Source organism: Protomyctophum bolini (assembly GCF_963924005.1).
Source record: "Protomyctophum bolini genome assembly, chromosome: 8".
In the NCBI taxonomy this organism is placed as follows: domain Eukaryota; kingdom Metazoa; phylum Chordata; class Actinopteri; order Myctophiformes; family Myctophidae; genus Protomyctophum; species Protomyctophum bolini.
This window is the reverse complement of record NC_137869.1, coordinates 33108660-33132252: the sequence shown is the minus strand read 5'-3', so window position 1 is coordinate 33132252 and position 23593 is coordinate 33108660. Positions and strand designations below refer to the sequence as shown.

Genomic DNA, 23593 nt, shown 5'->3' with positions numbered 1-23593 from the left:
GTGTTTGGCAAAGTGTGTTGTGTGGATGTCATTTCCAATCAGCTGATTAGTGCACATGTGCAGTGAACCATGAAGCATCAAATTATATTTAGCAAAAACCCAAAATGTGACAAAGGCACTCTTGTGGAAAATTGGGAAAAACAAAGGCATTTTTTGCCTGACAAAAGTTAGAGGCACCATTACATTCCGGCAAAAGGCTTTAGTCACCCTGATGAAGACCTTTTGCGGCAACACGTTGGTTCATTTATTTTTATTTTTATATTTATTTTGTTGCTCTTTCACTAAAGAGCAACTCTTAGATTTTTCACTCATCCGCTTGAAAGTGGTGTCTCTCTGTGTTTCCTCTTCAAATGTTATTGAGAGCTACAAGTTCAATACTTCAGCTGATACACTCACACACACTGTTCTGCTGTATACTTCAGCTGATACACTCACACACACTGTTCTGCTGTATACTTCAGCTGATACACTCACACACACTGTTCTGCTGTATACTTCAGCTGATACACTCACACACACTGTTCTGCTGTATACTTGGAGGAGGACTGCTTTCCATTGACTATATTAATTCCCTGTAGCCTTATGAAGGGGCCATACGAACATCTGAACTATATGTTTGAACAGGGTAATTGCATTATTTATATCATCCGAAGGGTTTGGACAGTGTGATTGGCCTTGAAAAGACTTGAAAAGACATTTACTTGAAAAGACATTAATTGCCTGAGGAGAGCCGACCTCCAAGGACTGTCTAAAGAGGACGAGACGCGAAGACCGTACGAGCGACACCATGTTGCTCCATGGAAAGAAAGAAGCATGCGCATATGCAGCCAACACTTCCGCGTTTAGCCCCATATGTGACCTCTCCCTACGCTCATTCTGTAGCTCCGAGATGAGGTCACACCCTGGGCCCACCGCGGTTCAGAAACGGCGCATGTTTCCACAAGGAACGATTCTTACCATTTTTCTGCACAATGAATCCAAAAAGTGAAGGGGCAGAAAAGGTTTACACTAATTCAAATTTCCAACTGACTTCAGTTCAAAAAAGAATTGTCAATAAGTCATAGTTATTGTTACTATACTTTAGTTCTTTGTCGTGCATATTTGTACCTTAGTAGTGGGACTTTCTGTAGTGGGTTTTTCTGTCTGTAGTGTGCAGAGTCTGCACATGCATTCACATCACGCAAGTCGTTGATGCGTGCCGTTTATTTTCCATATGTGTTGTTACTTGCTATCGCTGGCTCTTCATGCCGTTCACTTCACGTTGATGCGTGTAGTGTGTAGAGTGTGCACATGCATTCGCTCGTTGATGCGTGTCGTTTATTATCCATAATGTGTTGTTGCTGGCGTCAATTTCCACATGGCTAGTGTTGGCGTGTGTGTATGTTTTCTCTTCGCTATGTTGTGGTCCCATTGGCCAGAGACGAGGCAGCCGTGTTAGGCTGGAGCTGTCCCATCCCATTGACCATAGGCAGCCAATCAGGACTATGAATTCAGTATGACTATAGGTCCTCCGTTGGTCGTCTACATTTCATGAGCGATGTTTCACCAGTAGCTAAAGCAGCTGGTAAAAAAACATGAAAGAAAAATGACAAATTGGACCACATCGGAATGATATGATAAGGCGGCTGTGGCTCAGGAGGTAGAGCAGGTCGTCCAATGATCCCTGGTTTCGGCGGTTCGAATCCCGGCTCCTCCTATCCACATCTCGAAGTGTCCTTGGGCAAGACACTGAACCCTACATTGCCTCCAATGAGTCGATCGGTGTGAGCTCGCCACCATTGGTGTGCGAATGTGGGAAGTGAGGACACTGGCGTCGACTGTTCGCCGCTTCACCTCCCAATGTATAAATGAACCATTGTAAAGCGCTTTGAGCACTTGGAAAAGCGCTATAAAATGCAATGAATTATTATAATAATTATTATTATATCCAGGTGTCAGTGGTTCCAGACCTACGTATAGCAAGCTACAGTTAATGCTGGGTGGATTCATTGATCAGTGCATATAGGCCGAACTGTCTTCTCTTTAATAATCCAACTGAACGGTCCAAATTCCTTTGGTTGGACAAATAACTACAAAATGTTCTGTGCCTCCCAGATGTCCTGACTATAGCTCAACTACTGTAATTGGTCACAATTGGCATGTCCGTCCGACCTTTTTTTTCTGTTGGCTCGCAAATTCGCAATGTTCGGTATGGCTCTCTGTAAAGTATGCCACCACCTTCTGACTCTCTCTTTTTGTTTGTTAATTTGTGTGTGTGTGCGCACGCACGTGTGTGTGTGTGTGTGTGTGTGTGTGTGTGTGTGTGTGTGTGTGTGTGTGTGTGTGTGTGTGTGCGTGTCTCAGGAGAACCACTGCAGACGTATTAAGATCCTGGGTGATTGCTACTACTGTGTGTCAGGGCTGACCCAGCCCAAGGCAGACCATGCTCACTGCTGTGTGGAGATGGGCCTGGACATGATTGACACCATAGCGTGAGTGACCTGCACCCGTTATGCATGCACCCAGACAAACTCACATGCACGCATGTGCAAACTCACAGTGCGTGCATACTCAAACGCGAACACTGATATATTAACGTCATGGACTCAAAGCAGAAGTACATGAATGAAGGTGTGTGACTTCAGTCCAGAAATGTTTATGCAGGCAGCCAGGCACGCATATAAGTCTTAATACAGTGAAAAATCACCCTTCACAAATAGCCGCCGCTTCGGTGCAGCACACGCACACGCACACACACACACACACACACACAAACCTGCACCAAAAGCTCTGTGCTCACACAAACACACACAGGCACTATAGCTGGATGTGCTGTGTGAGCTGTGCTGTCATGTTGTGTTCCTGCTGTTCTGTATGAACGGATGTGGCCGCCGTGGAAGCGCTTCATCTCTCAGGACAGGTGTGTGCACGTGCAGTTGCACGCGCGCATGAGCGTGCAGCCGTGCACACACACACACACACACACACACACACACACACACACACACACACACACACACACACACACACACACACACACACACACACACACACACACACACACACTCATCCCTCTGCAGGTGACATCGCTGCCTCAGACTGACGGACACACATGTCTTCTCTCCTCTCGTCCTCCCCACCTTCCTTCTGCCTTCGTCTCTCTCTTTCTCTCTCAATTCAATTTAAATTCTCTCTCTCTCTCTCTCTCTCTCTCTCTCCCCTGCTCTGTTTGTCTCATCTCCCGCTGTTTGATGAGAGGCTTTGTACAGTGATTTACTGGAGAAGAGAGGCTTTAGAAAGAATCCAGCTTCATCTCCTCCAAGCATAGCTGCAAGAGACACACGCACACGCACGCGCACACACACACACACACACACACACACACACACACACACACACACACACACACACACACACACACACACACACACACACACACACACGTGCACGATCAGGCATGCATGAAGAATCAGAATCAGAATCATCTTTATTGTCACATCAGCGTGCAGGCCCATGATATATCATAACAAGACACATTCGTACAAGTGCACAGAGTCACAGAAACAACCACATATAGTAGGCTATACTATACAGGAGTTTTGGCGAGGAGGAGCCTCTTTTTATTATTATCTATTTCATATACAATCACTCACTCACTCAAGCCTATAGTCTAAACGTTTGGCCACAGAGAGGCTATACAACGCTATGGAGAAGATCTCAGGTGGAGAGCTATATTTAGCCCTTTCTAATGGAACAGGCAGGTTGGGGCTGTCTCACCGCCACTGGTGGGAAGTAACTACGTATAAGCACATTTACTCAATTACCGGTACTGTAAATAAGTACTTTTTTTAAGGTACTTTTACTTTACTTGAGTGTGTCCATTTTTCAGTACTGTACAACTCAGATATCTCTCTACTAGAGTGACGTCTTCAGTCACTATATTTACTGTAGGCCTATACTTTCCAGATTTAGATTATATATTTAATACAAAGCATACAGCCACTTTAATATAGCCTAAACCCTATTTTATACTATTTTAACCACTTGAGCCCTAGGGTCGCTGTTCTTGGATTAACATATGACATGTCATTGTTTTATTTATTTAATTGTTTCATCTCTATTCAACCAGGGGCCTATATTTCACGAAACTTGGATTAGAGATGAAACCGGTTTCATTAAAACTGGTTAATCTTGCCAGATTAATTTAGGCAGTTAACCTGGATATGTTGAGTCTTGATTCGGTTTCATGAAAGCAATGCCACACTAGTTACCATGGAAACTAATGCTGTGGATTTAGCCTCAATAGCCTGCTACGGACCAGGCTAACAGCCAGGTTTAACCTAATCCTGATGTCTTTACTGTTCATTAAGCAGTCAATCTGATCACAAATCAAAGATTTTTTCCACACTTATTCAATTATTATGGGTTTATGTTGTCTTATTTTTATCGACGAAGCCAGGCTGTCTATTCTGCCAGGCTTTATGATCCTGGCTCGCCAAATCCACCCATTCTAATCCTCGCTTGGCTTTAGTGGAACGGAATAAACCAGGCTGTACAGACCAGGATTTAACAAACCTGGTTTTCTCTTAAATCCTGGATTAGTTCATCCAAGTTTCGTGAAATAGGCCCCAGGCAAAGCAAGAATAACAACACATTACAACTTCAGCCTGGTAAAAGGCAAAGCCTCTTGAGTGAGAGCGGAAAGGGGGATAAAATAAATCAACAATCAGATCACAACTGTAAAAAAAAAAAACACAAAGCATTCATTTAGAAATTTAGAAATGTCAGCAAAACTATTTTGTGTAGAGCGAAAACAGGAGGGCCCCATGCAGGGGGTCACCAACATGTCCAGCGTACACGGACAAATGTGTCCAAAAGTGGTCTTGTCCGTGGCAACATTTTAGTTTTTCTGTTTTACACATCAATAATGTTCTTATTTTGATCATAACACTTAGGCCTACTTACTGAATGTCAAATCCCCAGTGTTACTCTCAGAGATACAGACCTGTTATGGTCATTCAGGGTTATCTATGTATGTGTTTCTGGTAATATTATAGTCCACTCATTTTGTATGTCCGTGGCAAAAATGGAATGTTGACATTGATGTCCACCACAAGCCAACATGGCGATGACCAAGCCCCCAGTAAACGTTGAAGATGCCACTACCTACTGGCGAAACGTGGAATTGCAGCACTTTAATGGAGGTGGATGGACGTTCATGACGTCACGTGCGTAAGCCCGGACCTCAAAATTGAGGTCCGGGGCTAGGCTAGGCTAAACTTCTGCTCGCTCGAGCCATTGAGTTATAATTATACTTCCGGAAGTCTTCCGGGTGCTTCAAAACGTCACTGAGCAACTTCCACTGAAATGACTAGCGGGGGGGGGGGCTAACGCTCCGGTTCGGTCTCTATCCTTTATAGCTCTATGGTGATGACCCCTGCTCCCATGTTTGAGACATGCTCCTGTTCTTATGGCCCCCCCTGCAGGTCAGTGGTGGAGGCGACTGAGGTGGACCTCAACATGCGCGTGGGGCTGCACACAGGCCGAGTGCTGTGCGGCGTGCTGGGCCTGAGGAAGTGGCAGTACGACGTGTGGTCCAACGACGTCACACTGGCCAATGTGATGGAGGCAGGCGGCCTGCCTGGGTCAGTACCATCCGCCTCCTCGCACCCTTACAACAATGTTTCTCTCTTTTCTTTTGGAAACAAATACATCTGAAATAACTGTTAAGCAGAAACACAATATAATTGCCTTGATGCCAATTAACATTAAATAACATTAAGTGTCAACACGCGTCAGCTGGACAGTGACACACCTCAGCTGTGCTGAACTGAAAGTGACTGGAGTTAGTTAAACAAAAGCCCTTGAATATGACATGATATATGTTTATTGTGATTATGTTAAACTTACATAGCTTTCAATCACAAACACCATGGAGTAAAAACTCCTGTAACTTTAACCAGCAAAATAAAAAAAATATCGATACCGATATTTACAGATAACGGCAAATATTGTTTATGCGGACGATATATCAGTGTAGCCCTAATGTTTTTTATTTTCGAAGACTTTCCAGTTTGATATGCATGATTAGGCCACGGACTCCCAAAACTCTGAGAGTTTAAAAATGGAACCAAACACAACAACGCTGATCTCAGCCAAACAAATCCGGGGATTGATGAGATTAATTCAGAAAAGGTGACAGTGTCGTTCAAATGTAGCAAAGCAGCAGATCTCCAAGCCCACAACTTGTAGATCGTAAAAACTTGTTACTGAAACCGAGGTTTTGTGTCTTCAAGGTGTCAGCGCCGACATCGACATTATGGAATGAATAGTTTTGAGACACACGTACAGGTCATAATGATTTATGACTTCTGAGACACACGTACAGGTCATAATGATTTATGACTTCTGAGGCACACAAACATCATAATGATTTATGACTTCTCAGGCACACACATCATAATGATTTATGAGTTCTGAGGCACACACACATCATAATGATTTATGAGTTCTGAGGCACACACATCATAATGATTTATGAGTTCTGAGGCACACACATCATAATGATTTATGAGTTCTGAGGCACACACATCATAATGATTTATGACTTCTGAGGCACACACACATCATAATGATTTATGAGTTCTGAGGCACACACACATCATAATGATTTATGAGTTCTGAGGCACACACATCATAATGATTTATGAGTTCTGAGACACACGTACAGGTCATAATGATTTATGAGTTCTGAGGCACACACACATCATAATGATTTATGAGTTCTGAGGCACACACATCATAATGATTTATGAGTTCTGAGGCACACACACATCATAATGATCTATGCGTTCTGAGGCACACACATCATAATGATTTATGTCACCTAATACAAATCTAGGGAAATGTCCACGTTTGCATTAATATAGTAGTTTCTGAAGCCTTAACTTCTTAATACTCCATCCACACTATAGCAGCGACAAAAAACTACACCAATCTGCCTTTTCTGCCCCCCTCATGCCCACTGTTTTCTGTCTCCTCCACCTGTGTGTGTGTGTGTGTGTGTGTGTGTGTGTGTGTGTGTGTGTGTGTGTGTGTGTGTGTGTGTGTGTGTGTGTGTGTTTGTTTGCAGTAAGGTGCACATCACCAGGACCACTCTGGAGTGTCTGAATGGAGACTATGAGGTGGAGCCAGGCTTTGGCCACGAGAGGCACTCCTTTCTTCAGAAGCATCAGATAGAGACGTTCTTTATTGTGCCATCTCACAGACGCAAGGTTAGAATCAGAATCACTTTTATTGTACACATCACAGGTTTACAGGTGTTATTGTACACATCACAGGTTTACAGGTGTAAGGAAGTGTTTTATTGTACACATCACAGGTTTACAGGTGTAAGGAAGTGGGTGAAAATACTTTTGTCCAAGCCTCACCATTCATACTTTTTAAAACGGAAAGGAAAATAACTGGTCAAAAGTCAAATTTGAGATCTGTCCATTTATCATGGCAGGTATGTACATGAGGTTAGATGTACGGTGAATTATGTTCCTGAGCTCCATCAGATTCTTTGCTTTCAGTCTCCAGTAAATACTTCGTTTGTCCCTTTTCTGTGTGTTCATTTCTCCAGATTTTCCCAGGGCTGATACTGTCGGACATCAAGCCGGCCAAAAGGATGAAGTTTAAGACGGTGTGCTATTTGCTGGTGCAGCTCATGCACTGTCGCAAGATGTTCAAGGCTGAGATCCCCTTCTCCAACGTCTTGACCTGCGAGGACGACGACAAGGTGTGTGTCGGAAATGCCGATATACGATCAAAATACAAGCATGAATGAATCGATCCTGTGAGGGCAAGGTTAGAGTTAAAACGGCAGTACAAACATGTATATTGATCCAAGCTGGAACATAATCATTTGATTCCAATCATGCTCTGAGAATACAGTGAATGCTTTTAAGATGTTCAAGTACTAGTCCTGAAGTATAGATGAATAGTGGTAACTAGATTGAGGTGTGGTCCTGACATCTGCTATTACTGATTGATTCATTATGAGATGAAACAACACAAGATAAGACAACATTTGAATAACCAGTAGCCAACTTTTTGAAAATAAATAACTATACAAATATAGAGGGTACTAACCATTTTGCATGGTAACTATAAATGCATTGTAGTTTGATCTTTGTGCGTCTGATTGCGTGTGAGTGTGTGAGTGTGCGTGCGTGCATGCGTGCGTGTTCAATGCTTGTGTATTTCTGTAAAGTATAGGGATATCCTTTTAATGGGTTGTACAGTACATTGTCATACATGTCCAATGCTGATGTAGTGAAATCCCGTTTGATCTCCTAATCTCTCTCTCTCACTCTCTCATTCTCTCCCACACACACACACACACACACACACACACACGCACGCACACACGCACACGCACGCACACACACACACACACACACACACACACACACACACACACACACACACACACACACACACACACACACACACACTGATCTACACTAATCTGGATTTATAGATTTCCTGTGTAAGCGTACTGATTCATTCTATGCCTCTGTTATGGACAGTAGTATAAAAGGAAGATTGTGCCACAGATATACTATTGCGATATTTGTGCATCTGTGCGTGTGTGCGTGCGTGCGTGCGTGCGTGCGTGCGTGTGTGTGTGTGTGTGTGTGTGTAAACCAGTGGTGAGTCAGAGATGAGTCAGAGTTGTGGTGGTGGCATAGCTGAGCTCTTCAGAAATAGCCCTGTAGACTGTTGGAGTGGGGCCAGTCATTAACAGCCTCCTTTGTCATCACTTCTAATGCTATTAGTTACAGTGCTCTCCTGCTGTATTGATGTTTCCTAAACTTTCTAAAGCTTGCAAATGGTTCTGGCCCGGCATCCACAATAACCCGGCCACCGCTGTGTACCGAAACCTGAACCAATGGTCAATGCGACGCCAGCGCAATAATCACGGAAATGCCGGGCAAGCTGATAACATACAACACGAGAGGACATGTAACGTCATTTGAACTTTCGACACTGTTTCATCAACTCAATGTTGACACAATGTAGCCTGGAAAGCAAACGAATCTGCCATTGCAAACAATTGCACCGCTCAGTTGTGATCAGATTTCACTCCCTCCGAAGTAGTGAGGGACCAACCAACCAAGGTCCAGCATACAAATATGGGGCGGGTTTATCACCCGAGAGGCATTCTTTTTACCCGCTCCTTGGAAATGCATTTTCCACACGAGATTCCAGACTAATATCTACTACGCAGATGATATTTTTGAAAATCTCTGGCGTTCTCTGCGTCTACACAAAAATCTCTCCGTCCACATCACAATGTAGTTAACCCATTTTGGGAGGGAACCCCTTTTGGTGTTGCATTATGTAATGGTTTAGCTATTGAAAAATAGCAGATCTACAAGCTCATAGTGCGCCACCGAGTGGCACGCTACGAGCTTGTAGGTCTGCTATTTTTGAAGAATCGTGAAAAGTGACATGAAAGTGTTTGAGAACAACTGACATAGAAAAACTACTTTTTCAAGAAAGGTCAAAATGGGTTGATGTGACGTAGCCAGCCAAAAACTCAGTTTGTCTTTGTCTTATACTGTATACTGTATGTCTATAGAATCCCTCGTGAACCAAATGGTTCACTGTTTGCTGATTGAGGTTGTATGTGGTGTTTTTCTTGGCGGCCGACAGAGGAGGGCCTTGCGGACCGCGCCAGAGAAGATGAGGAGCCGGACGTCGTTCTCGGCCGGCGCCGTGCAGCTCCCGCCGGGGGCGCGGGTCAACCGCTACATCGGCCGGCTCATCGAGGCCCGGCAGACGGAGTCTACGTCGGACTTCAACGTCGTCACCCTGTCCTACAGGAACAGAGACAGGGAGCGCACGGTGAGGATTGAGGACACGCCTCTGCAAATATGCACACACGCACGCACGCGCGCACACGCGTGCACAGACGCACAAAAATAAGGACTCCTGGGGTACCTCGCTCAGTAACTGGAGTGTTGAGGGTTTAAGACTGAATGCTTCGTGACTCCATCCTCTGCTTTTTCTTCCTCTCTCTTTGTCTCTCTCGTATTACATACACGACACAGGCGTGCGTGCGTGCGTGCGGAACCCACCCACTGTCTCAGGAGGTGGGTATAGCTAATGATTTGGGAGCATCTGAGCTTACACACGTGTTATCTTTCTCCTGTGTGAGCGTGGGTAGAGATATAAAGAAGACACAACTGGGAAATTGTGCGTGCCTGCGTGCGTGCGTGCGTGCGTGCCTGCGTGCCTGCGTGCTTGCTCATGGCCTTAGGTGCATGAGCATGCCAAACCAAATGCTCAATTGTGCTTTAATTGTCACATATTTAACTTCTTGCAGACGACTGATACTCGGGGGAAATTCACATTGTCACCAGTAACTAAGTATGATGATGAAACGATTACCTTGGCAACATGGAGAGAATGAGGTATAAGCCTTAGAAGGCAGACCAGACGCTCACATGGAGAGAATGAGGTATTAGCATTAGAAGGCAGACCAGACGCTCACATTGGTCTACAGATCAGACCAGACAACATGGAGAGAATGAGGTATAAGCATTAGAAGGCAGACCAGACGCTCACATTGGTCTCATCCGACTGACTCAGTGCCGCAGCGTGGCGGCGCCTGCTCCATGGTTTAAGGCGTAGTGCCTTATTCGTGCTCAACATCTGGTCTGGGGGACCACCAGGGGGTCCAGATGGATCCTTATCAGGATCCATCTGAGGGCCCTATTTATGCATGTCTTATTTCCAGGTCTCATGCGGTAATGAAGTCATAACGCCACCATCTTATGTGCAATTGCTATTTTACAAGTAGCGCTGAACGGCAACACTTGAGGCTTAAGTCTACCAGCTTCTTTAACTCCTGGGGAAGTGTTCATATGTTAATTAAGGGTGCTATGCTGTCTCTGCTATTTTAACCCTTGACTTAACGAGACTCATCGCATAGCACTAAGACATGGTCAGGACCACATCCTAAACGCAAAAATAAATCTTTGGTTGTAGGACACCCTGGCAGTTTAACTCGGCCACACTCTATTCTCATTCTCAAGTGATGTAATTGTTTAATTGTTAATCTGTGAAGTGTTTATTATCAATATATTTACATTCCCATATATGGGCTAAATATTGATGCCATCAGGGATCTACAGTATATGGGCATAACAGGGATTGTATTTGCGCATCGTCTGGGAATGCCCATAATATGGACCTTTTTCTTTCTTTTTTCTATTTCTTAATACATACATGATAGCTGAGAAGCCTGATTTAAACTATTATCTGTTGTCATGTCAGATGTAGATTTGCTGACTCCGAGCCAGGCCATGACGTGATGTCACGATGCGTGACCATATATGGAGGCGTGACTGACTGACGGGAAATGCACAGTTTCATATAAACTGCCCGACCTGTGGTCACAATAATTGTAATATAATTACCAGTAAGACGCCCTGAGGGCGAGAAGAGACTGCTGGGCGAGCGCTGGCGCTTTGGCATGGGGGGGTCAGACCAACATATGGAATGAATTCTATACTGGCCATTTGGCCATATATGGAGCGTGTCTTGAGTGTACAGTATTTGATGAGGTCAGATCATATGGAATATATGGAATGTCAGAACAGGTCAGCTCCATATATAGAGATATAAGGGTGGCAGCGGGGGCAGTGGCAGCGGGGGCAGTGTCTTGCTGCGGCTGCACTAATAACTTGAATGGACAGGTATCAGTCAAAAGGGAGACATCGAAGAGGATGGACAGGTGGGGTAGAGATCAACATAATTATGGAATGTCAGAACAGGTCCGCTCCATATATGGAGATCTAAGGGTTTGAGGTTTGAGGTCAGATGTAGAGTTGCTGGCCGGCTCCATATATGCAGATCTAGGTGATGATCCAGTCTTCTCCATGTATGGAGATCCAGGGATTGATGAGGTCAGTGTCAGGATCTTCATATATGGAGACGGCTATGGAGCGTGTCACGCAGCGTGACAGACTGACGACCATGTATGGTGCCGTGACTCTGGGAGGAGTTGCTAAAGCTTGCTTTCTACTTGGTTGCACATTGTGGGTGTGAGACACCAGCGAGCATATACAGTAACGGAAACAGACTTCATCATAGCTCATTGTCCGTTCTCTCTCTCTCTCTCTCTCTCTCTCTCTCTCTCTCTCTCTCTCTCTCTCTCTCTGCCTGAGTTGTAAGCTTGCAAAACCAAAAATAAATTATATTCTGTATCTTTGTATTGTGTAGCTGATTGATTGATCTGTAACTAAATTAGCTAATTTTGGAAAGCTGTGGTTTTAATAAAAAATACAAATCAAATCAAATCTCTCTCTCTCTCTCTCTCTCTCTGTCTCTCTCTCAGTATCACCGGGTGGACGATGATCATTTCATCAGTGCAGTGGTTCTGTCTCTGATCCTTGTTACACTGTTTGGCCTTATCTATCTGCTAATGATCCCACAGTAAGTGCAAAGACACATGCACACGCACGCACGCACGCACGCACGCACGCACGCACGCACGCACGCACGCACGCACGCACGCACGCACGCACGCACGCACGCACAGCACACACACACACACACACACACACACACACACACACACACACACACACACACACACACACACACACACACACGCACACACACACACACACACACACACACACACAAGGTTTGTTCATTTGTGTGATGGAAAATAATTGGTATAAGGTATCAAGGGCTCTATTTCCGTGCTAAACCCCTTATCCCTAAACTACTTAAAAATATAATACAAATATTTTAGTTTAGGGATAAGGGGTTTAGCATGGACGAAAATAGAGCCCTAAATGTATAGAGAAACAATTAGAACAGAGGTTGTTGCATATTCCGAGTTAAGTTTGGAAATTCTGCTCTCTCTCTCTCTCTCTCTCTCTCTCTCTCTCTCTCTCTCTCTCTCTCTCTCTCTCTCTCTCTCTCTCTCTCTCTCTCTCTCTCTCTCTCTCATCTGCCCTCCTTCCCCAGGGGGATGGTTGTGCTGCTGCTGCTGGTGCTGTGTGTGTGCTTCCATGTGGCCTGCATCATGTACTTGCACCTCACCAGGGTTCAGGTAGGACTGCCCCTACTCTCTCTATTGACCCAAAAGATAAATTAGCTGTTTAAATTATTAAATAATAATTATTAAATAATAATAATTAAAATTAATTTAATGTTAATAATTATAATTAAAAACCAAGGGGACCCGGTGTGCAGCGCACTGGATTTTCGAACAACAACGCACTGAGTGCACTGAATAAACGAACGACAAGAGAGCACACCAGTGCGTTCAGGGCGCATTTCCGAACGCGCCCTACGTCAGGGACACTTAAACACGTAGGCAGGGAGGCAAACCGGTGACCTTCTGATTACCAGACAGACTCTAGCTACTCAGCTCAGCTACGCTCCCTCTCCTGAACTAATGAAGCTTTCGGGATAGCTTTGAGGTAGATAAACAGATGATTCGATTAATGAGCCCTTCCTTGCAACCCTCCAACCCCCCACGCGTGCACGAGCACACGCACGCACGCATGCACACACACACACACACACACACACACACACACACACACACACACACACACACACACACACACACACACACACACACACACACACGCATACACACACACACACACACACACACACACACACACACACACACACACACACACACACACACACACACACACACAGTCTGCCTCCACACTGTTGTTCTGTGCTCTTTCAGTGTCATCCAGGCTGTCTCAACATTCAGATCCGCACCGTACTCTGCGTCATCCTAGTCCTGCTGACCTACTCTGTTGCTCAGGCCTGTGTGGTAAGTGTGTACACAGTATGCAAGGCAAGGCCAATTTGTTTGTATAGCACATGTATGTCAAAAACAAGGCAGTCCAAAGAGCTTTGCATAAAATGACGCATTGAGATACTATGACTGCAAAATCCTGAGGGTTATGAGTGTGCGCAAAGGTAACCAAATGGATCCCTAAAGGTATGTTCACATCAACACGCAGAGATATTCAAGCGGCACGATTACATACAAAGTTAACGCAACGACATGTTGCATTGAACGGTGCGTGCGACGCGAACCATGGCAACGCGAGTCTCCGCTCCATCTTTGAGTGTCACAGGAGTCTTTATGCGGTCCCCGACAGTGGTTCCCAAACTTTTTCATGTCAAGGACCCCCAAATTGACACTAAGCTGCTTTTTACTAACACTAACATTACAAAGATGCCCAGAACATCGGGATGAACCTGTGTAGTTTATGGCTGCTCCAACAGTAGTGGCAACATTCCAAAAAAATAAAAACCGAAATGTCAAAATATCCACCGCGGTGGCTGAGACCAAAGCCATTGAGTAATGGTTGAGACAAAGCAGTGGAAGGTCCTAAAAGATACATAACGTCAGTCTTACCCAATACCCAATCTTTCTGTTTTATGAACACAAGGCTGCTGTACTTTAAATACCTCATACTAAGCATTTAAAGTGCGCATTAGTCCGAAATCCCGTTACTCCGACTACGTGGCCGGTTAAGACTCACCCCGTGGCCTCCGTGTGTGGTTATGGTTAGGGTTTGGTTAGTACTAATGGGTCGGACTGATGAGCGGTCGGAAAAATTACACTTTAACCACAGCTTTAGGGTCCATTTGGTTACATGTGCACACTCCGAATCAGAATAGTCTTTATTGTTACACATAATGGATGAATCTCACTGTTTATGCATGTCTCCTGTCGTCATCCTTGTGCCAGGTGGGCTGTGTACCTTGGACGAGAGCGGTCGCCAACTCCGCCCGCTCGTCGGAGGCGTTGGCCGTGGGTACGGCAGGCGGTCCGGCCAATGGCACGGCGGCAGAGTGGGCGTGTGCCAACGTGGCGTACGCCCTCCTGTCCTGCGTGGCCGGGACCCTCACCATCGTACCTTACCTCCATGTCTCCTCGCTCCCCAAGATCATCTTGCTCCTCCTTCTGTCCGCCAGCTACACGGTCGTCATGGAGGCCAGCGGCTATCGACAAGCGGTGGGGTGAGGGGACCCCGGATGTGCGTGTGTGTGTGTGTGTGTGTGTGTGTGTGTGTGTGTGTGTGTGTGTGTGTGTGTGTGTGTGTGTGTGTGTGTGTGTGTGTGTGTGTGTGTGTGCGTGTGTACATGTACTCAATTACTGTACTTTACGATAATATTTTCCAATTTTCTATATATTTCTATATTTTCTTTTTTACTTTTACTTTTTTAACACTCAGAGACAAAAATAATTACTTTTACTCCACTACATTTATTTGAAAAAATATATACATTACTGGAGTTTTACTTGTAACTGAGTATTCCTATTTCCTACAATGCAATATTGATACTTTTAAGGTAGAGTAAGTGATTTCACTCAAAAAACCTTAGGTTTCGTTTTTGCCTTGGGACCCAGCCTTTCATCCAATCAGGATAGAGAACCAAAAACGAAACCTAAGGTTTTTTGACCCCCAGGGGTTAACTGGGTACAGGGAGGAACTCATTATATGGTCAGCACACTCTATAGAAGAGAGGATTATCACAACAAAACAAAAAAATAAGTGACATTTGAATTAAGTGAAATCACTTACTCTACCTTTAAGTTAAAAATGTGAGTATACTTTTTCCAGTGTGTGTGTGTGTGTGTGTGTGTGTGTGTGTGTGTGTGCGTGCGTGCGTGCGTGGGTTCGATTAGCTGGGGGAGGAAATCTATGCCTCAGCATTTGATATGTTTTCTGATGTTTTCGCCCGTTGTTTTGTAAAAAGGAATATAGGAGTGGTTGAGGCATTCAATTTGGGTTGGCTCGGTTCCACAGATAAACATATTTTGTCAGGGTGCAGGACCCAATTGCAAAACAGACAGTCAAGAGGCAGAGCAGGTCAAATGCATGGTTATTTACTGTCCAAAAACACAGGAATGAATGGAGGAGAATACACAGAACCTATAGGAGAACACAACTAGGACTGAACACTATATATATATATATATATATATATATATATATATATATAGGCCAGAAATTGCAATAGTGATGGTTCAAGGTTTTTTTATGATCCTTAGGGTCATCCAAATAACATGGATTATACAACAAAAATGGATTATTATATACATTTTGGATCATGGCAAATTCAGGGATTGAACATAAACGGCAAAAGTTTCACATTTGAATTATGCTTTAAGTAGCATGTGACATGTCAAACTAGGGGTTATTCATGATTCTGAAATCTGAACACATTCCAAGCGTTTTGCAGAAAAAAAAACACTCCTTAAAAACGGTCATAACCGTCTTCACCGTATGTGATGAGGTCATCACACCTACATTTACCATGATCCAAAATGTATATAATAATATATGTTTTTTGGATACCGCACTAACGAAAAGAGAGTTGAGCCAGAAGGCCATGAAGTGTGGGTCATGACCGAAAGAATAAGGTTGCGAATACAAAGGGCCAAAATGAGTTTTCTCTTCGACGGGTGGCTGGCATCTCCCTTAGAGATAGGGTGAGAAGTTCAGTCGCACAAGAGAGACTCGGAGTAGAGCCGCTGCTTCTTCGCCTGGAAAGGAACCAGCTTATGGTGGTTCGGGCATCTGGTTAGGATGCCTCTCGGGCGTCTCCCTAGGGAGGTCCTCGAGGCATGTCCCACTGGGAGGAGACCCTGGGGCAGACCAAGGCACAGTTGGAGGAAACACATCGACTCACTGGCCTTGGAACGTCTCGGGATACCCCAGGAGGAAGTCGCTAATGTTGCTCAAGAGAGGGAAGTCTGGAACACTCTGGTGGAGCTGTTGCCCCCGCGACCCAAATACGGCTAAGCTTGAATATGGATGGATGGATGGATGGATGGATATTATATATATACATAAAAAACCTTCAATGATTATTATTGCAATTTCTTTTAGTTCAAATCTTAGATTGACTGGCCTACAACATCTAAGAACTGGCAGGGAACACAAGGGACTGAGGGTTTAAATAGACACGGGGTTAACCAGACACAGGTGACACTCACAATTTACAATTTACAATTTACAATTTAGGCATTTAGCAGACGCTCTTAATCCAGAGCGACTTACATTAAGCAAGAACAAAAGCATGGGAATACATCACATAAAAACATTCATCATGAAACATGCGTAAGCTAAGAAAGTAACAGTGGAATATCTATATAATGAAATTTATACGTATAAACTTTACATATATACTACTATGCTATACATATGTACTATGGCGTGCTATGACTATATACAATGCAATTCTAGTGCTGTCTACATAACATGCTATAAGTCTGTTTCAAATGCTATCTAAGTCTACAGAAGTGCTATCTAGGGTAGAGTAAGTGCTATGGGCCATGATGGAGTCTGAAAAGGTGGGTTTTCAGACTACGGCGGAAGATTGGGAGTGATGCTGCAGTTCTGACTGCCATGGGAAGTGCATTCCACAGTTTTGGAGCCAGAAGGGAGAAGAGTTTGGGACGTGTGGAGCGTCAAAGACAATCATCACAGGGATTGGATTGAAGTTCCATGAATACATGGCAGTGAATGGAGCCGGCTGGACCAGCTCGTGAACAAACATTTTTTCTGAACAATTGCCACCTTTTTCATTTAATCGGTTCAGGAATATAAAAGAAGACATGTCACAGGTTGTTTTTTAATAACTTGCTTTGATGTGCACAGTACATCATTTTATCGAGGCATCTAAACAGTGGTCTTCCACCAAACTTTTGGGTGTTTGTCTCCCACGGCGAATCTGCCGTCTGGAATTGCGTGATAGCGAAAATGACGTCGGTGTCTTTACCTTCTTCATATACCTTGAGACAAGACAGGTAACAGTAACTAGGCAAAACAGGAAACACTAGGCCGTCACTATATAATAAAGGTATACAAATCGACGATCGAATAGGACAGACAGATCATCATGACATATTTTTTAATAATAATCAAAAATTTGAAAATAGCAGATCAGCAATTTTCTAAATCACAGGTTGAGAACATTGTTTGAACAAATCAAACCCTATACATGTGTGTACTCACTGTACTATGATTGTGTTGTTTCTCCTCCAGAGGTGGATTCCTCCACGCACAGGGTTATGATCCAGTCTTAGCTGTCATATTATTCACTGTAGCCCTGGCTCTGCACTCCAGGCAGCTGGACCTCAAACTACGGCTGGACTACCTCTGGGCCACTCAGGTGTCTATGTGATGTGCATGCGGGCGTGTGAGCATGCATGAAGCATGCATAAAGACGCGTGTGTGTGTGTGTGTGTGTGTGTGCGCGCGCGTGCGCGTGTGCTGTTTGTACACATGTGTGTCTGTATACTGTAGCCTACCGTATATGCATGATCATATTTGCATTTGCACATGCATTATTTATTTCCTCTCTGTTTGCTGGAGGTTTGTGTACAATGTGTACATGCAGCTTTTTATTTGTAGATACAAATAAACTGTGTGTGTGCCACAGTATATATAGTTCAGTGGTTATAAAGGGGGGGGGGGGGGGGGGGGGGTTCAAACCTTTTAATTTTAAGAACACCATAACTCGCAGAGATATAGACATGTTTGGACCCCCTCAAAGAACCCTGAGGGGCCCTGGACCCCACATTGAGAACCAAAACCGATCTATAGTTTCATTGACAGTCTGGCTGTCATGTTTGTTAGTCATTACCACCCTCTAGTGATAAGAATGAGCAAGTACACATGTCAGCAATACAGCTCTGCAGCTATGAATTGATTGATTGATTGATTGATTGATTGATTGATTGATTGATTGATTGATTGATTGGTTGATTGAATTAACACTTTGCAATTTGTACAGGTACGGTTACTTTAAATGACTGTTAAAAGGATAACACAAAGTGCCCTATAGGGCTTGTTTCTATTTTCAGTGTTTTTATTTTATTTTGTATTGTTTTATTCCCCCCCCCCCACCTTACCTTACCCTCTCCATCTTTGTGCTCTGTGGTGTTGGTGTCCAGGCAGAGGAGGAGAGAGACGAAATGGAAAAGGTGAAGTTGGACAACAAGAGGATCCTGTTCAACCTGCTACCAGCCCATGTAGCCCAGCACTTCCTCATGTCTAACCCCAGGAACATGGTGGCTTCTGAACCGTTTGTTGGGACTGCGTGGGTGAGAGGTGTGTCTGTGTGGAACCGAGTCAGTCAAACAAAATGTAATGTCTCAACTCCTACATTCCAACTCCAAGTTCTTTTCAGGGTGGGGGGTCCCCAGGACAAACCTTTTTTCAAGGAAAATAGCAGGACCCCCAAATTAATATGTATCATGGACCCCCATCTTAAAAGATTTTGTAACAGGGACATCCATACATGATTTGTGTTGTTAAAATGTTTCAAAACTATTTGCGATGCGACACATTGTCAGCTTGTAGATCAGAATCAAATATGCTGCTACTGTAGCTAATTTAGCTGCAGGGACCCACTGGGACCACCTGTATTTGTTGGGGGGAAATTTAGATTCTGACTGTTCTGATATGTTGATGTATGAATTCAACATTCGTCGTGACTGGTAATGTAGCCTGGAACAGACCTATGCTTTCTATGGCATATTAGGCTTCTCCCGGCAGGATCCACGTCGGAATACAGCAGGCACATGGTTGAATAGAATACCAACAGTAGCCTGAGAACCACCGCTCTACTGTTTAGGAGTGACAGTCCTGCGTGTCTGTTCTCAGGGGATTGATGAACATTCACTCCACTGATCTCTGCACCCTCAGCCCCCGCAGGAAGTGATGAAATCAGACATCCTCCAGGAAATTTGTATCCCCTCATGAGGACAGGCTTGTTTTGTAAACATTGTTGGGGGGGGGGGACGACAGGAAGTGTGTTTCCGGCACATTGGTGACCATCGCAGCTATAGACGAGTACAGAATGGGCCCCCTCTGTGTCTCCTCTGGGCTAAAGGTCACCAACACACTCTGTATTCATATCGCAGCCCGGTGCTACTTTAGTGACTGGATTTCATAGACAGCATTTCTTCGCTCTAACATAAAGACCCTTTCAAAAATACATTTCACACTGGGGTGGCAACTTGCAACATCCCCCGACTGCCTTATTCTTTTATACATTATTCCCTGATGCTAAGATACACAAGCACTTTTTACTGATATACGAAGGAAGTTTGGCCAACACGCTTAAATTTACATTGTATAATGGTTTATATAAAGTTATATACAGTTTGTGAAAACTCATCTCAGCTGAAAGCAATAAAGGCCATCTGCAATCCCTGACCTTTCAGACGTGATTCTCATTCATTCGTCAACATTAAACACATGGACCCTATTCTGGGGTGAACATTTTGATGATAGTAGCTGATCTACAAACATCACGTTGTAACAGGTTGTGAGCTTGTATATTAGTATTTTTCTTATTAAGATATTTATTTAATGTACAGGGAAGAAAGGAGGGTGCCAAGTATAGACCCCTGGCGGACTCCTGTCAACTAAGTATAGGGTTTAAGTGGTTATGGCTAATTTTGTGTTGTCTAACAACCTCTGACAAAACAAAAGCCATACTTTCACCTGAACAAACACACTTGGCTCCCCTCCAGGACCTGTATTACCAGTCGTATGCACAGGTCGGAGTGCTTTTCGCCTCTATCGCCAACTTTAACGACTTCTACATCGAGTTGGACGGCAACAACATGGGAGTGGAGTGTCTGAGGCTGCTCAACGAGATCATTGCTGACTTCGATGAGGTGAATTAAGTATAAATAACGCTACAAGCGGTTTATTGATTTGTTGATACAGTAAAAAGCATATTGTCGCTGTCGGGCAGAAACATCTTAGAACCACATTTGCTCATTTTGAATTTGAATCCTGAAAAGACAATATGTAAATTCCCAATTATTTCGATAAAATGTAATCGGTAGAATCGGTAGATATTGATCGTTGCAGCCCTATAGAGTCAACTTTTCCATTACAGGGCAGTCACTGTAACCAGTAGGCTCCCAAGTTCTGTTGTGAGGATTATTTTGTATGAAGTCTCGTTTGCTGAGTGAGACCCATTTTGAGTCACGGACACGTTTTTATGAGTCACGAATAAAGATCCTTTTTTTTTGCCTTTTCTATAATTTCTTTTCCCAAAATCTTTTCAGAAAAAAATATATAATAAGTTTTTATTTTTTCCTCCTTTCAGATCAGCTTTTAGATCAGCTATTTACACTACTTTTATTTCATGATTTTTTTTAATATATAATTTATTTACCGTATTTACGTTTTCATTCTTTTTTTGGGGGGGGGTCCCATGGAGACAATAAATTCATCTTTTTGGTCTCGAGGTAAAAAAAGTTTGGGAACCTAAGTATGTGTGGTTCTTCTGACTGCAAGGCTGAGAAGATATGTTGTCAATGTGATCTGACAAGCAATGCACAGTCCTCATTACTGCCAAAGTTACTATGTTACATGCACTGTGACAGTAGCCAGTCCACTGTCCCTTATTGAGACAGATTAGTAGGAGAGCCAAACAGGAGACACCTTAAGCATGGAACTCATAAGCAGAGATCCGGGACCCCACCACAGCAGTGCAGATCGTTCTTCACCAACATCAACCTTTGATTAGATTAACATAATCTGGTTATATTGAATTACTCAGCAATTACTTTGCTGCCTGTTTTCGATTGTTATTTAAAGTTGAAAGTGACAAGTTGTAAATCATCTTCTTTTCGTGCAGTCTTCGTTAATTCCATGTGATTCATTTGCTACTTTGCTATTCCAGAGATGAACAAACAACTCCTGACAATATGAATAATGTGAATTCCCTCCCCTCCTCCTCCCTGAATGTCTAGTTGATGAGTAAAGAGTGCTACACAGACATAGAGAAAATCAAGACCATTGGCAGTACATACATGGCCGCTGTAGGGCTGGTACCTACAACAGCATCCAAGGTACACATGCTATATTTACTGCTGTGTGTGTGTGTGTGTGTGTGTGTGTGTGTGTGTGTGTGTGTGTGTGTGTGTGTGTGTGTGTGTGTGTGTGTGTGTTTATATCTTTGCTCTCGGGCAAAAACGCCACACAATGTCACACTAAAGTAGCCCAAACACCCCATGTGTGAGCTTGTAGAAGTGAAAGTGGTTGTTGTGATTTTACGTATGATTAGGACAGACATGTATCTCCTTCACCTGTTTTATATTATGTTGTGTAAGCACATAAATACACTTGATGCCATGGCCATCACTGAGTGTTATGTACCTGGCCTAGACACAACAAAAAACAGGGGAGACTCAGTTTACCAAAGAAATAGAATTCATTGATTAACCAAAGATAAGTAATCAAACGATAAATCAGGAATGTAGTGTGGAGATTAGTATTCAGTGGTGTAGTGCGTGTATGCATGAGTGAAATGTATGTGTGTGCGTGATGTATTAACAGAAATGTTGAAAAGTGTGCATGGTGGAAAAGGTGCAGGAGGCAAATGAAAAGACCAGAACTGGGGAAGGACTGGGGAAGCAGGCATTTATAGGGCGTCGACACCCGGGCCCAGGTGCGAGCTGATCATCATTAGAAGCTCTGCTCCCCAATCCTATTGGACAGAGAACAGAAATGATTAGGGGCAAAGCAACTACACACAACCACATAAATAAGTGAAGTAGGCCTACTAAGCAACTATATTCACACACACACACAGAACATAGGCAACCGTCACACTGAGCCTATCAGATAGACTGACGCCTTTGCACAATGATGCGAGATGATCTGTTGTTTTCCTATTCATTCTGTTTTTTTATGTCTCATATCTCATATCTTCTGGTCACATCATGTATCCAGTACTGTATACATTCTCTAATGTGTGTAATTAACTTTAGAACTTGTCCTGTGATACAGTACTGTATCTCATCTTAGCTGACCCTGTCGAGGGTCAGCTAAAACAAGTCTGTCTATGGGTTTTATAAATATGTCAAAAGTCAACCAAACAAGAGCTTTTGACTGAACCAGCTCAGTGGTTAGAAGTCTAATACTTAACGGTGCACACCACGGAACCATGTGGTATTGTTTTGGGAGTTATTTAAAGCGGTCCGCTCATGTGAGAGGCAGTTTTGCGTGCGTCAAAGAAGGGGGCGTTGCCAAGTTACTGAAACGGCATAAGCGCTCCTGCCACATGGCTTGGCAAGGCTTACTTATTATTGTGACTAAAGTACATTGGATCCATTGGAACAACAGGTTCCTTTTTCCATTTTCTGAAAAACGTATGTTTTGTAAGGGGTGGGACATACAAGGTTTCCAACCGGCAGTGGCGATACAGGCCTATATTTCTGCATGTGTGTGTATGCGTACATGTCTGAGAATGCATACGCATTTATGGATTTGCATGTCTTACCAACAGCATTTTAGAGATTCAGAATGCCGTCACATTTCAAACCCTGTGTGAGGGATTACCAGCCACTGTGGCATCAGCATATTCCGCATTCATAAAAGTTTGTTTAAATCCTCCAAGGCTGACAAACAAAAGAGCCCTCTCTGCAGCTCGCAAACTTATGCAAACTTTATGCAAACGTTTGGAGTGTGCCAGAGTGCTGAATGTACTTTGGGGGAAAGTCCTGGTATGTACAGTGCTGCTATGGCAG

At 43.8% G+C, this 23593-nt stretch overlaps 1 protein-coding gene across 2 annotated transcripts in view; it reads left to right on the top strand.

Annotated features, from left to right (window-relative positions):
• Positions 1 to 23593, top strand: part of adcy1a (adenylate cyclase 1a) — a gene marked incomplete at both ends in the record, with an annotated part of 53122 nt that overhangs the window by 21124 nt on the left and 8405 nt on the right. Inside the window, 13 exons of one of the 2 annotated variants that reach the window (XM_080769955.1) lie at positions 2344 to 2471; positions 5466 to 5628; positions 7116 to 7253; positions 7604 to 7759; positions 9682 to 9873; positions 12371 to 12468; positions 13012 to 13096; positions 13754 to 13843; positions 14774 to 15045; positions 18081 to 18207; positions 18992 to 19108; positions 20579 to 20725; positions 21815 to 21913. In XM_080769955.1, the coding sequence (XP_080626081.1) occupies positions 2344 to 2471; positions 5466 to 5628; positions 7116 to 7253; positions 7604 to 7759; positions 9682 to 9873; positions 12371 to 12468; positions 13012 to 13096; positions 13754 to 13843; positions 14774 to 15045; positions 18081 to 18207; positions 18992 to 19108; positions 20579 to 20725; positions 21815 to 21913 (1812 nt within the window). The remainder of the gene's footprint in view (positions 1 to 2343; positions 2472 to 5465; positions 5629 to 7115; positions 7254 to 7603; positions 7760 to 9681; positions 9874 to 12370; positions 12469 to 13011; positions 13097 to 13753; positions 13844 to 14773; positions 15046 to 18080; positions 18208 to 18991; positions 19109 to 20578; positions 20726 to 21814; positions 21914 to 23593) is intronic. The other variant, XM_080769956.1, reaches the window with a different exon arrangement.